Source organism: Phyllopteryx taeniolatus, chromosome 21 (assembly GCF_024500385.1).
Source record: "Phyllopteryx taeniolatus isolate TA_2022b chromosome 21, UOR_Ptae_1.2, whole genome shotgun sequence".
In the NCBI taxonomy this organism is placed as follows: domain Eukaryota; kingdom Metazoa; phylum Chordata; class Actinopteri; order Syngnathiformes; family Syngnathidae; genus Phyllopteryx; species Phyllopteryx taeniolatus.
In genome coordinates, this window is record NC_084522.1 from 10,529,562 (window position 1) to 10,546,038 (window position 16,477).

At 40.4% G+C, this 16,477-nt stretch overlaps 2 protein-coding genes and 1 long non-coding RNA gene across 4 annotated transcripts in view; 2 read left to right on the plus strand and 1 right to left on the minus strand.

Annotated features, from left to right (window-relative positions):
* The first annotated feature begins 72 nt into the window (after positions 1–72).
* Positions 73–3,973, plus strand: LOC133471165 (progranulin-like). The gene is made up of 5 exons (XM_061760455.1): positions 73–1,433; positions 1,558–1,695; positions 1,778–1,960; positions 3,191–3,337; positions 3,749–3,973. Exons 2-5 carry the CDS (start codon positions 1,558–1,560, stop codon positions 3,881–3,883), a joined length of 603 nt encoding a protein of 200 aa, XP_061616439.1. The 5' UTR covers positions 73–1,433; the 3' UTR covers positions 3,884–3,973.
* On the minus strand, positions 3,112–4,881 carry LOC133471167 (uncharacterized). The gene is made up of 3 exons (XR_009786138.1): positions 4,558–4,881; positions 3,706–3,845; positions 3,112–3,626 (listed from the first exon to the last, which is right to left on the minus strand). It is a non-coding gene; the product is annotated as an uncharacterized LOC133471167 (long non-coding RNA).
* The window catches only part of LOC133471161 (serine/threonine-protein phosphatase 6 regulatory ankyrin repeat subunit A), a 28,320-nt gene continuing 15,955 nt past the window's right edge, over positions 4,113–16,477 (plus strand). The window contains exons 1-7 of one of the 2 annotated variants that reach the window (XM_061760444.1): positions 4,113–4,387; positions 5,714–5,842; positions 5,922–5,957; positions 6,052–6,210; positions 6,290–6,415; positions 7,099–7,131; positions 8,952–10,786. In XM_061760444.1, the coding sequence (XP_061616428.1) occupies positions 10,760–10,786 (27 nt within the window). In that variant the 5' untranslated portion in view covers positions 4,113–4,387; positions 5,714–5,842; positions 5,922–5,957; ... (2 more) ...; positions 7,099–7,131; positions 8,952–10,759. Of the gene's footprint in view, positions 4,388–5,713; positions 5,843–5,921; positions 5,958–6,051; positions 6,211–6,289; positions 6,416–7,098; positions 7,132–8,951; positions 10,787–14,182; positions 15,173–16,477 lie in introns of those variants that run through there. The other variant, XM_061760443.1, reaches the window with a different exon arrangement.

Sequence of the window (16,477 nt, forward strand, 5' to 3'; positions counted from 1 at the left end):
ATGGTAGAACAATTGTCTTTACAAAGAAGAAAGTAGCCGCTTTCCAACAGATCCTGCTCAATCCATAGCTGTCACAGAAAACTCAGCATTTATCCACCTTTGCCTCAATTGTGTGTGCACACTTTGAGACATGACCGGCCCAAACATCATAATTACGTGTGCAAATATCTAATGTGATGTATAAAATGCCAAAATCCTTTCAGCATATCAAGACAGTTGGATTAAGTTCAAATCTTCACATTTCAGGCATTCCCTTCCACACACGGTTTTGTTGTGACTCTTACAGTACTAATGCCACCTCAGAAGGTGGACATTTGCTAGGACGATTTCATCCCCCATTCAGTGTTGGTGCTGTTTATACATAACGGCAAAATGTTTTACAAGTAGTAGAAAAACAGCAGTGATCCCTCGTCTTTCGCGGTTAATGGGGACCAGAACCTCCCGCGAATGGTGAAAAACTGCGAAGTAGGATTTGCCCCCGCCATAATGGCGTGCCACAGATGCATAACTTCGGCCCTCTTTGATCATATCTAAAAGTTTCACTTTTTCGCTGATGGTCATCATCATCTTCCTCTTGGGCGCCCCGGAGGAAGCTTTTGCAGGGGCACAGCGCTTAGGTGGGATTGTAAGGGTTTAACTAATCAAAAAAAGTTATCACGAACACAAGATACAGTATGCGAGACAGTTAACAGCGTGGACGAGACTGGCGTGACACAAAAAGGGAAGATGCTGGGGGAGTTCTGCGATGATGCGCAGCCAATCAGCTCATGGGATAAATCCACTCGTGCTCTCATTGGTCGATGTCGCGTCGGGAACCAATCACGCGCCTTGTATGAGTGGCTGTGGCATGTACAGTACAGTACAGACATGTAAAAAGCCTCTGAATCAACTCATCTCTTCGTTTGGCATGAATGGAAACCTCTCTCGTGCATCAACATGAAACAACGCGTCTTTCCGCAATATGGCTGCATTTATTTTTTTTTATTAATATTTTGGAAAAAACCCGCGAAGCACTGAAGCCGCAAAACGTGAAGCGCGAAGTGGCGAGGGAACAGTCGGAGCGGGATTTCCCAATGTTTTTGTGCCTATTGACATGTTTGGGTGTCGTATTTCATTTCATGAGGTGTTATGTTTTACACCACTGTAAGCTGCAACGACAACAACAAACCTTGACTAACACTTGACCACTAAGGCCAAGGAGGTGGTTAGATTTAAGCAACATGGAAATGAAGCTTCAAACCCAAAGTCCATTTTAAGGGTTGTGAACTGCATTCGGGGGCGGAGGCTGAATGTATTGTAATCTGAAAGTCACATGAAGTAGTGGGTGTGACATTTTCAAGATTCATTGAGGAGAAGTAGGAAGATTCAACCTGACATAAACAGAAGTGTGCTAAATCACATTCAGGAAGCTGTTGGAGAACTGATGAGAGAAAGTAAGTCCAAGACTTTTACTGCTTAGCATAACTATTTTGTCACTGAAATGTTGACTTAAGCTTCAGATTGAGTGGTGTTTCATTTGTGATTTTATAATGCCTATTGCGGTTTCATGTACTCCAGATGTTGAGGCTCTGTGTGTGGCTCACATTTGGGGCCTTTGTGTCCGGTAACATCACATGTCCTGACAAAACCGTTTGCTCTGACCACACAACCTGCTGTCCGACCGAGCAGGGCTACAGCTGCTGTGCTTACCCCAATGTAAGTTTACACAGTGTAATTTGCTTGTTTTAGTTTGTGGTGAACTACTTTTTTTCATCCTGTATTTCCTGGGGTTCTCCAGGCTGTATGCTGCCCCGACTTGTCCCACTGCTGCCCTCGAGGGTTTCGTTGTAACATGGCCTCCCACCAGTGTGATAAACTCACTAAGTCATGGATGGACTTTCCATTTCTGCTAAAAATAGCTGCTGGTGAACCTCTTGTCACCCCACTTCGACCAATGTCGCACCCCAATAACAAGGAAAAGGTGAGTACTTTGACTCAATGTTGTATTAAAATCTCATCTGCGGGCACTGCCCAAATATTAGAGAGGAGATAGAAAAATCCAAATGTCTTCAAATAATTTGATGAACCGTATAAATAGACAGAATTGCAGTCTAGTGATGTCGCTTCTTCTGGGACAGACTGCCTATATCTTCACACCTCTAACAAATTATGGTAGTAGCTGAATGAACTCAAACAAGCATCAATATAATTACATCAATCAAGGGCAAGAAGTGGATTTTTTTTTAGACCGGACAAGTCAATTTCCAGACTAAAACCCTATAGAGTATCTATTTTACCAGCTAAGGAGGAGATTGAAAGTAGTAAACTACCAAAACAAACTGAAAGAGGCTGCTGCAAAAGCCAGGCGAAGGATCACAAAAGATTAATGCAAAAAAAGATCACAGGCTTAATGCAGTTATTGTAAGCAAAGGATTCCAATTCGATAGAATTAAAATGGAAAGTGAATAAGACTATCTTTTCCAATATTTCTGCTCACCTAATAATGTGATGTTTCTTTACATATTCTGCTCTTCTTATAATGTTGTGTATCAGTATGTATGTTATACATGGAAGTAAAAGCTTTAATGTTGATCTATTGTTTTAAGTTCATATTTTGATGTCAAACTTAAATGTTTTGATGCTACAGCAAAATTTAGGAATTGGCCTCACTGCTCATCTACCTTAAATATTAGTGTACCTTATTGGTATCAAGTGTGCATTACTTTTAGGACAAATTGGGGGCAGTCTCATTTTGTAGTTTTGAGATATAATTTTCACATTTGTGCAGTTTATACATGATCATTTTCGGTGTTCTTTGTTTTTTTATTTTACCATGATGGTCTTTTTATGCACTCACTGGCCAAAACACAAGGTACACCTGTACAAGCTGAAATCGACCGCACCACAACAAATTTACTAACACAATGATAATATTGTCCAATGATATATCATTGCAAAGGTTTGGAAAAAAAATACAGCTCTTTTGTTGGCTCTCATTTGGGTGTGCAGTTGCAGAGTTGTGGTTGTATCGTATATGAATATGGTGTATCATATATCATGGTAAACGTACCAATACCACAACTCTTGTAAATATGGAGTGGTTTTAATACACCAAATTGTGGTGTGTCATAACAAAGTGTTTCTGTAGTATTTAATCTTTTGTGCACAAATAAGCCAGTATAACAACATATACAATTTTATCTTGTTGCAGACGCATGTACCAGCTGTAGTACACACCAGTGGGAGCAAGCAGGAGTTTGGAGTCATTCGCTGCAATTCGAAGTTCTTCTGCCCACAAGGCACATCTTGCTGCAAAGGATTGTCATCAGAATCCTGGAATTGCTGTCCTTACCCACTGGTATGGATTTGGTATTCTTTCAGTCTGTTCACATGTGGCCAGAATATTATCATCTGGTGTTAGCCATTCCTGCTCGAGGCTGGAGCGCTTGTCCTCTATGTGCAGGCCTGAAGTCAGGAATACCTGCTTCAGGGCTAATTCCTGGTTTCCTGCCAATGCAGGAATGTCTGACACTGTGGAACCAACTTTTTATTTAGTATCAACCCAACGTGCGCATACTGTTGTGCTCTCATTCCATGTATTTTCGCATAGGCAGCCTCCAAATAGACGGCAAACATCTCACCTATAACTGAAATAAAAGTTGGAATTTCAATACAGTAATTCATAAACTTACATGATGATAGTATTTATTGGAAAGATGTATTTACTGGAATGATTGTGTTCTAACACCAGACTGTTGTTGATTTTCAGGGCCAGTGTTGTGCAGATGGTCAGCACTGCTGTGAATATGGATACACATGCAATATCTGCCCCTTATCATGTAGCAGACGAAACCTCATGGGTCCATCTGCAACATGGATACAAGAACATGCTCAAAATGGCTGATGACACTTTGTTATTATGGTTCTCATTTACAGTGTACTTTCCAATGAACATACGTTATAAATTTTAAAAGAATGAAATACGTCTTCTCCATCCGAGTTGCTGCTGTTCTCGTCATTTTACATCAATTTTTTTTTTTTTACACAATTACAACTACAATTGTTTTTCATACGAATATTTACTGAAGTGCCGTACACCAATGACCCCAGTTGGTGATTACTTTTGTTTTGTACGGAATGAACGGAAGTGACAAAGTCATCTCGGTGAAGTCAGTTCCTGTTATGGACGATCACGACTACATCAATGGTGGAAAGATGGGACAACTCGAAGAACTTAAGGCGTTTATCTCCGAGGGACTTAAGGCTATCGCTTCTGAAATATTAGGCGCCGTTGACAAAACGGTAACCGAATACGAGGAAGAAGCATGCCGCTTGAAGGAAGAAAACAACCGCCATTGTTCGGTTCTAGATCTTCTTATCAAAGGCAGTAATTCGCCACTGAGAAAAGGTAGGTTCATCCTCCACCTTACATGTGGTCACTGCGTAAAATGTACCTTCGCCTTCTTAAAATTCATTGTGTAATATTGTTTTAAATATACTTAAATTTAGTATTGTGCATTTTGCCAGGCTTTACAAACGTAAGTACCGACGAAGTATGAAAGCTGCAAAATATCTCACCGGAGTAAGCGCATTTTGCTGCAGCGGCATCGGACGAGGCAGGTCAAACGTCACTTCCCTTTCTGATGTGTTTATGAACGGCGTGTTTCTGTTCGTGGTCAATAGTCTCTCAAAACAAGAAAATGGCCGGCTGATAATTGTCCCTACGTTGCATTTGTGTGCACGTGAATTGTTACGTTTGAGCGTCCACCAACGGACGACCTCCTCAGGCAACTGTGTATGGACCACTATCAAAACCAAGTCGTTGATAAACACGTATGACGCTCGAGCTGCTCCCTAATATGCCTCGGGGAGCTAACTGCGATGGGTTGAAGGCGGAAGTGACGCAATAGCTGCCTCGTGCATTGTTGGACGCTCAAACAGTAACAATTCATCTGCACACGTCAACAAAAATGACAAAGGCAACGTCGGGACAATGATCAGCCTACCATATTTTTTTTTTTTTGGGGGTACTTTACTCTTAAATTACAGAGAATATATACGATCAATGCACCAAAGTAATAAGTTATACATATTAACATACTGCGTTGTGACCACGAACAAAAACAAGCTGTTTTTAAACATACAATGTAGTAGAGCAAGAAACTGCATCGGCAGCTGCAGCAACCGGTCGAATCGGGCCGAGGCATCTGCGATAGCTGCGTTGTTCGAGGCTGCTGCCTCGACCTCATGCCGCTGCCACAAAATGCGCTAGCCCTTACTGCGTCACTATCAACCTGTATACATTGAGCACACAATAACAAATAAGCTTGTGTCTTTGATATGGTTTCGCGTTCATTTCTGTTCTATTTTAAGCGGGGTTGGCGCATACCAATTTTTATAATAATGCGAGACACCCCACACATGATGCAGGTAAAAAGTTGACAAAAATCACTTTAACACAACCCACACTACAAGATAATCACACAGGGTAATAATCTCTTAGAGACATTTGAGGATTGGGCTTTTGCTGACTTAATTCGTAAGGGAGGGAAAAGGCTGAAATTTGGCCCGATTGTCAGTGTGTGTACCCATCTATCCATTTTCTATATATATCTATCCCAGCGAGAGGTAGGGTACACATTGAACTGGACAAACAGTACACATTCACACCTAAGGACAATTTATAGAGCAATCACTGAAAGTAACATGCTTGTTTTGGGACTGTGGCTGGCAGATGGAGTCCCTGAAGAAAACCCAAGCATGCGTGGGGAGAACCTGCAATCTCCACACAGGAAGGCTGCAGCCCAGATTCTAACCACCAGATTTCAGAACTGTGGAGCGGATGTGCTAACCAGTCAGCAATGTATTGAATGACGCCATGCAACAAAACTATTTCTGTTTAATAAACTTTCAAGTCATTGTATTTTTCTGCTGTCTTTCAGATCCTGGTCCTGACCCAAATATATCAAGTCTGCCACGTAATGAACTCAATTTTATTAATTGAGAGACTGTCAATGTTTGTGTTCTCTCATTCACTTTAATGGTGTGTAGACTTAACAAGCGTGTTTTTAGTTTCAGACATGGAAGGTACCTTCCCGTCTTACACAGACTTTCTAACGTTTGCACGCGGCAATAAAAACTGCCCTTACTGCCTGAAGGCCGTTCCGGCCACCGAGTTACATTTGAAAAGGCATTATTCCTTTGCTGTTCATTTCAGTGAAAATGGAATAGGTAAGCATCGAAATGAAAATGTATATTCTCAACTCTGCCATGTACTGTTAATGATGTCCAAACCTTTTATTTTACTTAGGAAGATTTGTTGTACCATGTGCATGCAAAGATCTTATCCAGGGCAGAAGTCACTGGCATTGTCCTTACTGCAAGAAGATTTTAACTCGTAGAATAACCTTCAAGAAACACATTTCTAATATGCATGGTAAGTATTTACTTATATAATACAATTTAAGTTTTCTAAATGACAATATAATTTTATTTTTATTGCTTTAACTTTTTATCCACCATTCATACTTTATCCCTGTGTTGTTAAAGTATACGTTAGTACACAACTTTGTTATTAGGGCCCGAGCACCACGCCTACTTGGAATCACTGTTTATTATTATTGTACCAATAAAGGTATTGCCTTTTTGGGGGTCTCAACATGAGTCAAAAATTTTTGCCAGTATTTATGTGCTGATGAAAATGTGGCTTTCAAAGATGACACCAAAGATTTGTTCGTTAGGTGCTATTTTACACGCTAAAATGTACTTAGGATATTTTATCTTTATAGAATTTTTCAACTGCATCTTAAATGAATCATGATTTTGAAATATATTTGAATTTTAAACAAAATATGACTGATACGGAATTGTGTCTACATAAAAAGTCCCCGACTTTTGAAATTAAACAAAAGTTGGTGATTTTGGGTGAATTCCAGATTGCCAAGCTCTCGCCATCGAAACATGGCATTAAAGTGTGATGATCATCTCTCTGGTTTGCCCAAAAACCGGAAAAGGGCCCATAAGAAATCCCCATTTATCGCTGTTTTCTGCTTTAATAATAATATTGCAATGCTTGCTTGTTTAATATAATGATCATTCATATACATGTTTACTTTACAGGTTATCCGATACACCATCCAAACCAAGAGGCGGGTATGTCTACAGCAATGTTTACCAAACTTTACTGATCCAAGGCAAACATTGTACATTTGAAGTTGGTTGTATACTGAACTACATGGATTTATTATGTACCTTATGCCATCTAGTGGAAGAGCATTTCATTGTTGTTCTTGTTGCTATATACCAGTGATTTCCAACCTTTATGGAGCCAAGGCACATATTTTACAACTTAAAAATCTCACAGCACACCAACAAACAAAAATGTCACAAAAAGTGGATACATTAATTACTGTATCTACTTCCTGCCATCTAATAGAAAAGCATTTATTTGTTCTGTCTGTCACTATGCCTCACTGGCATGAATAGATGAACAAAGATATACATTATTTCTTGTAAATAAATAATATTTTGAGCAATTAGATAAAATTATATAATTTCCCATGGCACACCTGAAGAGCGCTCACGGCACACTAATGTGCCCCGCCCGGCACACTGGTTGAGAATCACTGCTATATAACATTGGCATTCACAGATGAACAAAGTGGGGCTGAAACGGTTTAAAGTTTGGGATCATTTCACACTTCAAAATAGAATGTTAACATCAACACAATGTTACATACCGATTTTACATTTATACACAAGCTTCTCTGGCCACAAGTTTATCAGAATCAGAATCATCTTTATTTGTCAAGTATGTCCAAAAAACACACAAGGAATTTGTCTCCGGTAGTTGGAGCCGCTCTAGTACGACAACAGACAGTCAATTGACAGAGAACACTTTTGAGACATAAAGACATTGACAAAAAAAAAACAGTCACTGACCAGTAAAGGGTTGCTAGTTATCTGGTAATGCCGGTACATTTTTTTTTTTTTTTTGGGACAATTGTGCAAAAGGATGCAGAGTCCTCTAGCACTTAGAGCAGTTCGAATGACTAATATTGCAATAGTCCGGTGCAATGACCATTGTGCAAAGGGTGCCGAGACTTCAAGGAGTGTATGCGGTTTAAAATGACGAGTAGTGTGATAATCTGGGACAATGTTGGTTGTGCAAATGTTGCGGATACTCCTCAATCAGTGTGCAAATGGAGCAGATGCTACTCTGGCATGAGTGGCCAGTATTGGTCAACAACAGATATGCAAATAGTGCAGCGTGGCGAGACAACTACAGTGAGTGCAGGAGTAATGTATAATTGGCCCCACGGAAATGTGACAACAAACTCAAGTCAAAAAATTGCGAGCATGTTGTAATGGAATTGTAGGTTAGGTGTTTAAGAAGTTGATCGCAAGAGGGAAGAAGCTGTTGGAATGTCTGCTAGTTCTGGTTTGCATCGCCCTTAATCACAAAACTGACGCCTAGTGACTTGAAACGCAGGCTGGCTAACATTATGGTTAGCAAGTTGACAGCCAGCCGGTAACCTGAGCAAACAATAGCCACTCTCGCTCGGTGACTCCCACGTCACTCACCAGGCCAGGGACTGCTTTCTAAAGCCACACATACTCAGTCACTTATACTACTACACTGTAGAATGTGAGTACGGTGACCCGAAGTGGACTAAAATATCTGCACCTCACATGCAAATTTGTTGTTTCTGTTGCAAAATACAATTTATCTGAGTAATTGATGAGGTAATGGGTAGAATACTTGATTCTAAAAATATTTTTTAGCTGGTGCCCTTAGGACAAAGAGATTATTTGTAGTCATTATTTTTGTATCTATTAAGTGAAATTGGATATTTTATTCATGGTATGATGTCACATTACATAACAATAATTTTTGGAAAACAAATTCAAATTAAACTATAGTTTAATACTGTACAGCATGATGAAAGCTATTCCTCTGCTTCCCTCTTTAGAAAGAGATCTGCCCTTCAGCTTTGTTTCTGAAAAGGATGTTGCATCCACTTCTGATGTCTGGTGCCAGAAGGTGTTTGTCTTCCGAGATCAGGATGGTCAAAAGTTCTCAATACTTCCAGTTAAAACTGAACAGGCCCATCACAGTGGAGAACAAGGTTTGGGGGCATACAGGGGCCAAGACTCTGCCTTAAATATTCTCTGTGTGGACACGTCTACCCAACAATACAATGAATTAGAAATCCCATCTTCAGGTTTGAAAGCACTCAGGTCAAGGAAAAAGCAACTTGGCAAGAAACCTTTGAGTTTAAATGGAAAACGGAAACCTCCCATTCAGAATGACACAGGAGCGTATACCTGTCAAGTATGTGGAAAGACTTTCCATTACATCTACACGCTAAAATCGCACGTGTGGACTCATTTGAGAAATGGGTCCCTTTGTGGGATTTGTGGGAAACTGGAAACAAATAACACAGAGAGTTCACTGCGACATCTGGAGAGCCACATGGTGAGGAAGAAATGTGGATTGTGTGGCAAGCAATTTTCTAGTGCGGCCCAGTTGAAAAATCATTGGCAAGTTCACAGAGGAAACCCACAAGATGTCATGTCATTATCTTAGAACCCCTTTTACCGCTTGCATTCATGAGGGTCGTGGCTGAGAGGCAGGGCACAAATAGACAAGCAACCATTCACAGTCACGCCAATGGGCAATCCGAGTCTTCGTTGAACCAAACATACATGTTTTTGGAATAGAGGAGAAAGCCAGAGTACTTGGAGAAAACCTACACGATCACAGGGAGAACATGCAAACTCCACACAGGAAGGCCAGAGCTGAAATCAAACCCTGAACCTCAGAACTTTGAGACAGATGTGCTAAACACTGCACTGTGCGACCACATCTAAGAACCCATTAATTAGATTTTGTTTTTATGTATATTGTGGATTAATAATTGAAGTTGTAAATGAGTCGTATTTTTTTAATATTGTGACAAATGATACAAATCAGCTTCCTCAGTGTGTTTACGCTCAAGTGTTGGGAAACTAGTGTAGTTTTTGTTTTTATTTATTTTGGTTTAAATGGTTACATTCTGTTCACTTTGGTTTGAAATGTAACAGCAAAGAGCAATTTGAAGAAAAAAAATACATTTTTAAGCACGTATCACTTAACATTTTGACTTATTAAATGTTTTTTCTTATTAATAAATGTGGCTACCATGATGAGTTTCTACCAGGGGTGGGTAAAATTGTGTTCAGGGCCATCATTTTATTTTTAAATAGACGGAAGAGCCAGGCCACTCTTAGATGAGGTTTATACATTTTCTTTTGTGTATGAAAATATTTTTGCTAATTGCTTTTAATTGGATTTATAATTATTGTAATTATGATTAACCAATTATTAAATAAGTGGAAGATATGTGCTGTGTTGAATTTACTGATCGTATTTACAAAATGTCAGATCACCAATTATTTAAAAGAAATCATTTAATAAAAACATTTTTATAACCAATTTTAGGTTGGGGAAAAGTCCTCGACGCGACGAATATATAAGTAGTTACAATTTTGTGGGTCTCGTACATGCTTGTGTCTGTTGTGAATTTACACGTTTTAAATATTAACAATAAACTACCTAAAGACGCAGAAAATGTCCAGGTTATGTTTCGTGCCGTGGACTGGTCTTTCCGTGCCAGGAAGGAAGTTTTTTTTGGGAGGGGGCGGGGGTCTCCGTGTTCATTCAGTATTCTGCCCCCGGTTAGTCCTGAGCAGTTACCGGGCAGATTTACTACCTCCCTTTCCTTAAACACTGGGGATTATGGCTGTGATGAAGCTACAAGAGCAGGTACTGGTACATAATTGCTATTTTGAAATTACCGACACGCCTCGTACTTTTCTTTGAAGTTAAGACCTGCTAGCTTGGTTTTTATGCAGTGAACGCCTTCAAACAGACTAGCTGCTGCGGTCTATAATGTAATTATCTAACGTGAATCAGCTCGCTGCACAAGTGTGGTTATAATTAAAAAAACAAAAAGTTGACGTGAAACAGATGTCCATCGTTCTCTGACTCAGGAGCTCGCTTGAAAAGCTAGCAGCTAACGGTAAACAAATCAGTGAACACATCCTAACAAAGGAGGATATTTAAATCAGGGTGCCTGTTGCATTGTGGCACTTTTACCCAGTGAAAACGTGAATTGATGTCACTAATTTAAAACACTACAGTCATTCAGTATGCTGAGGCGTTATTGTGCCGTTCGTTCTTTGTTAGTGAAAACCGCTGGAATAGCAGCCGGCTAACTTTTTTACGCTAGTTGTTAGCAGCCATCTAAACTGTTTGACTGCAAAACAAAAAGGCATAGAGAAAGATACAGTTAAGATATAATTGAGTGTTTCTGCTCTAAGTAGCCACAAGGGTTTTACTTTGTCAGCTGTCTATCTGTCTTTATGTGGCAGCTGGGGGTGGGGATCAGTCACCTGTTAACAATGGTGTGAATGGCAGGTAACGAAGTACAAATACTTCCTTACTGTACATAAGTAGTTTTTTTTTGGTTTGGTATCTGAAGGCTACTTGAGTATTTATTTATCTGATTTATTTTCTTTTTACTCTGTACATTTGAAAGCAGAGCATTGTTCTGCCTGTCACTGTACGTTGCTGTCATAAATGAACAAACATATTATTTGTAGTAAATAAATGATTTTCAACCAGTTAAGTGAAATTGGATAATTTCCTGCGGCACACCTGATGATCTCGCCACGAATGTGCCACGGCCCACTGGTTGGGCATCAGTAAGGAAGTACAAATAATTATTCACCGTTGTTCAGTGGTTTTCAGGTCGTATTTCTTTCCTGACATTTTACTTTTACTCCCTACATTTGATATCTGTACGTTCTCCTCTTTGTCAAAAATGGGCATGATGCTTTTTTCAACCTACATGGATGACCACAGGATGTTAAAAAAGACAAATGGAGAGAGGTAAAGTCCACCTTGGTTTGGAGAAGCAAGATATTCCCCATTTATGGCCTTATTCATGACAATTCTTGCTTTGTGGTGAATGCATCATCTTGTGCTAGCCTGAAAAACATTAGTTTCTGACATTCAAAAATTCTGTCGAATCTGAAATTTTTCATTCGTGTACAAGTTATCGAAACAGGTGTTGTATACAATTGGCAGTAAAAATATTTTTTTACTGTTGTACTTTTTTACATTTCTGTCTGTATTTTTTTACTTTTACATAAGCACAAGAGTACAATCAGTGACCTACTTTTACCAGTCTTTATTAATATTTTGCCACGAGTGTGTCCTTTTACTTAAGTACAGGGTGTACTCAGGGTGCCATTATGAGGCAATGAAAATGAAAAATGATCTCCAGTTTAGAACAGGAATTAGACAGTACTCTCATCACAGCAGCTGTTGTGAACAAATCAGAGACCCAACTGTGTCACACAACTTACACAAGTGTTGTATTGTTTGTTTCCGCCCTTGAAGTCCAATCTAGTGTTTTAGTTTTTATCTAATGGGCCACATTGTGCCCAGAATAGTAGTCACAGGCCTTTGTATTGATTGATTTGTAAGGTGTAACATGAGTGGACACTGTTTTCATGACCTATATGCTTTAAAATAACTTGTAAGTTGTTTTACATGCAACTGCTTTATATATTTTTTAAATATATTATGACATTGGTATTCATATCTAGTGACAGCTTGGAGCAATTTAAATAAACTTTAGTTGTGTATAGTGTCATACATCAGATTAAAAACTAGTCCACTTGTGATGCTTCCTCCAGACAGCTGGTATGTACTCCAGAGGGGGAAGATTGTGGGACTAATTTCTCCCCATCTTAATTCTGTATTGTTCTCTGTGGCGTTTACTGACAGTCAACCGGACAAAGAGTTGTAAATAGACATTGAAAGGACAGGAACTGACTCGGGGGTGAATGTCACTGTCACGATGCATTTATGTTTGTCCTCTAGAGTGCGACATGTACTTTTGTAGCCCCGAGAGAAGGATGGAGAGTCAAGCACACACAAAAACCAGACAATTTGGTTCTACTCAGCTCAGGGCTTCTCATGCATTTCCAAGATGCGCGTCAGTATTGTGTTGATAATGGCGGGTAGCCAGAGAGCCTCCTAGCACATTGTAAAATCTTGTTTATGTTAGTACACAATTGTATTTACTCTCAGGCTTGCTCATTATTTGATGAAAGTCTGTGGGCTCTGTTCGAGCATTATTTTCCAAATTCTAGTCCTATTTTAGTTCTTATTGCCTTTTTTCCCTCTTTTGGCTGATCAACACTGGTATTCTTGTAAAAGCGTATAATACCGACACACAAAGCCAAAGAAAATATAATAAAAAGTAAAAAAAAAAAGAACTGTGAGGAAAGGGACCAGTCCTATGCTTCTTGCCATGTTTTTGATTATATTCTAGACTCTACTTTTAGGTCAGTTTGCAAATTGTTTGACAGCAATTTACTGTAAGTTTGTTCCAAGATCCACCGTATATTGATGACTAGTCGACTACTATTGTTTTGGGGATATTTGGAGAGTAGGTGGTCCCCAAATTTCTGTAAAGTAAAGATTATTCATCAAATAAGTCGATCTCACAACCCCTCGAAGCAATGTCTGTCTCAAAGCTTCGCAGTGATCATTTGTCCCCACAGACTGTTTATGCAGACTCTCATACTACTCCATGTACAAATAAGCTTGCATGATGGCAGCGAGCCAGGATAAAAAGACAGAGAATGTTCAAAGTTTGTGATCATTTGACATTTAAAAATAAAAAAAGCGCAATATGTCTATTGCAAAGCAGAACTAACTAATGCACTGCAGGCATGTCTCCATCTTCATCATTGCGCAGCATGCTGGCCTTTGAGGAATCCCAGCTAGGATCACATTACCCACGGTGCATGTTGGCACATGGCCAGAGCAGAGGTCATTGTATACTACCAGTCACACAGGCCTTCTCAGAACTCCCGCGTTAAGGTCACGTGTACAAATACTTACATCATCATCTCTGTTATTCTGCTTCAACTCTTTATGTCTCGCTTCTTCATGTATTTGTTAGTGCCACAGGATGAGTCCATTGCAGTCATAATTTGGGACTATTCTGTTTATCTCATCTACGCTCGCTCTCAGTTAATGGGCTTGTGCGGCTTGGCAACGTTGCTCCTTTCAGGATGTGTGTTGAATATGAGGCAGAGTGACGCACACAGACAACAACACGCACAGACTGGTCTCGTTAGCTGCCCTCGCAGTCTCTCACAGAGCCTGTTTGTTCCACTTGCATAATGAGGAGACTTTTGAAGCAATGCCACTTATAATACACCAAAAAGGGGATACCAGGACACGGATGCATTTATCAGGGATTCATCGACGCTGCTTTGCCGATTTATGCTAATTACCGGTACGCTCTTCTCTCACGCTTGATACCTAGAACTTGGACTGAGAATGCAGAATCTGTTAATATTAATTTGGATCATTCTTCTTCTTGTTTGAATTATGTGTAATGAGTCAGCTTGCATCCTTTCAACTGACCTCCACCCCCTTTGCGCCATTTCAGGATTCATGGCTATTGTAGAGCTCTAGGTAACTGCCCCCACACACACACAAACACACTCCCTCGTCATTGCCTCGCTCACCCCTCTTGGTCTCTTCTCCGGAAAGAGCTGGCTTCAGCAGTCTAGCTGAAAGGCGCAATGCATACCCACACATGCACCGGTGCTCTTTTGTGAGCGCGTTTGCACAACAGCGGCGAGGACCCACAGCATTCTGTCGGCCGCGAGGCAGCGCCGTCATTCTGCCGCATGCTGCCTGCCGACATCATTACGCAGAGGAATTCCCTGCTGTCGCCACTGCTTCTGTTTACAGTGGCAAAGAGCAAGGAGGAGAGGAGGTGTGCTGCAGAGCTCTACGAGTGCTTGGATTTTACATCAAGATGTGCACTGGTTATTTCCAAGGAAATGGCTGTGTTTTTGGGATTTGTTGGTAACCCCTGTGCTCCCCATTGGGCACATATGTAAGAGGGAACATTGTGTTTTTTGTGAGAGAGGCGCTGCTTTATTTGTTTGCTGCTTCCTGATGCGGTCGGAGCGGGCTAGTCGTGTTTGTATCGTGGTGCTGGAGGAGGTGGAGGAAGATGAGCCCTCCTTTTCACCCCCACCCCCTCGGCCCAAATCGACCCCAGACCGCAGATCCCATCATGCCCCTAGAAGGGCTGCTGCCCTGGAGGACAAGGTGAGATGGTCTCATCTTTTTGGTTCCGTTACTGACTGAATTTGTGAATGAAAACGCTCATTGAAATTTCAAGTCCACTTGTGTGTCACTGTCACACCTGACTCCATGTTAAAACGTGACATCAGTTACATAAGTAGACACACTGTCTATTGTATAAAAATACAGTGCACTTCTGTACATGCCAATTTTAGCAGCAGTTTAATGAATGAGACAAATTCTGGTATGTAAAGATTATCACAAAAGCCAAAGCCATTGTAGTTCTAAATCCAACACTGACACATTGCTATGCAGATAAAATGCACTTTGTATTATGTACTTTAATAGGAGTACTGAGGATCCACAGGATGTACCACCACACTAAGCGTTGTTCCACTTGTCAGCCGTTTAACTAGCATGCAACAGTCATCAACGTGCCTCACTTATTTTTAGCCGGGACAGAGTGAAAGTTGAATTGGGAGAAAAGTCTATTTAAGAAGCCAGGATTCCCCTCTGACAGAGCAAGTGTGTCAGTGTGTTGTTGACACACTTCTGCAGAGTGATAATACTTGGAAGACTGCAAATGAGGGTTTTTGGAAGCCTCTTCAGACCTCCTTCAGATTGACAGGCCATCTCATCAAGTGCCATTTTCAGTAAAATCGCAGCACACAAAGCACTATTTACAGTACACTTTGTATCAATGCCTTTATTTAAGCAGTACTTCACGAGAAAGACTGTGATGATGGGCCAGGTTTTGTTGTTGTAGATAACTGAAAGATAACTAAACAACTAAATAGTTCCATCATCACTGATTGAGTCTGAAATTGTCACATTTGATAGTATTGCCCAAAATACCTTTATAAAATAGTTTGGGGGCAAGGGGTGTTAATTTATCCACAGCAGAGAGTACCCAGGCATTCATTAGAGAGGAGGCCTTTATTTGTCCTAATGCATTTTTATGGGGAAAAAAACTGAATTTACCAAATGATGGTTATTCTAATATAATCGTGATGATAAGCGGTATTGATGGATGGATACTTATATTACAGTATGTGTTCCAATAAATATTTGATTTATAGTCACAGATAGTGTAGTGGTACATCGTCGGCTGACTTTGGTGGCGGCAGCGTGGGTTCAGTTCCCACTCAGTGACGTTGTGAATGTGAGTGATCATGGTTGTCTGTCTCTCTATCTGCCCTGTGACTTAACAGCGACCAGTCCTGGGTGTAGTTCGCCTTGTGCCCAGAGTCAGCTGGGATAGGCTCCAGCTCCCAGTGGCCCTAAACTGGATAAGCGGCATAGAAAATGGATGGATGGATTTTATGTATA

What these genes read in the sequence shown, in the direction of transcription:
- LOC133471165 (XM_061760455.1), top strand. Translation starts at nt 1,558, where the DNA reads ATGTTGAGGCTCTGTGTGTGGCTCACATTTGGGGCCTTTGTGTCCGGT. An exon ending in GCTGCTGTGCTTACCCCAAT is followed by an intron (nt 1,696 to 1,777) that starts GTAAGTTTACAC and finishes GGGGTTCTCCAG; the next exon opens with GCTGTATGCTGCCCCGACTT. An exon ending in ATTGCTGTCCTTACCCACTG is followed by an intron (nt 3,338 to 3,748) that starts GTATGGATTTGG and finishes GTTGATTTTCAG; the next exon opens with GGCCAGTGTTGTGCAGATGG.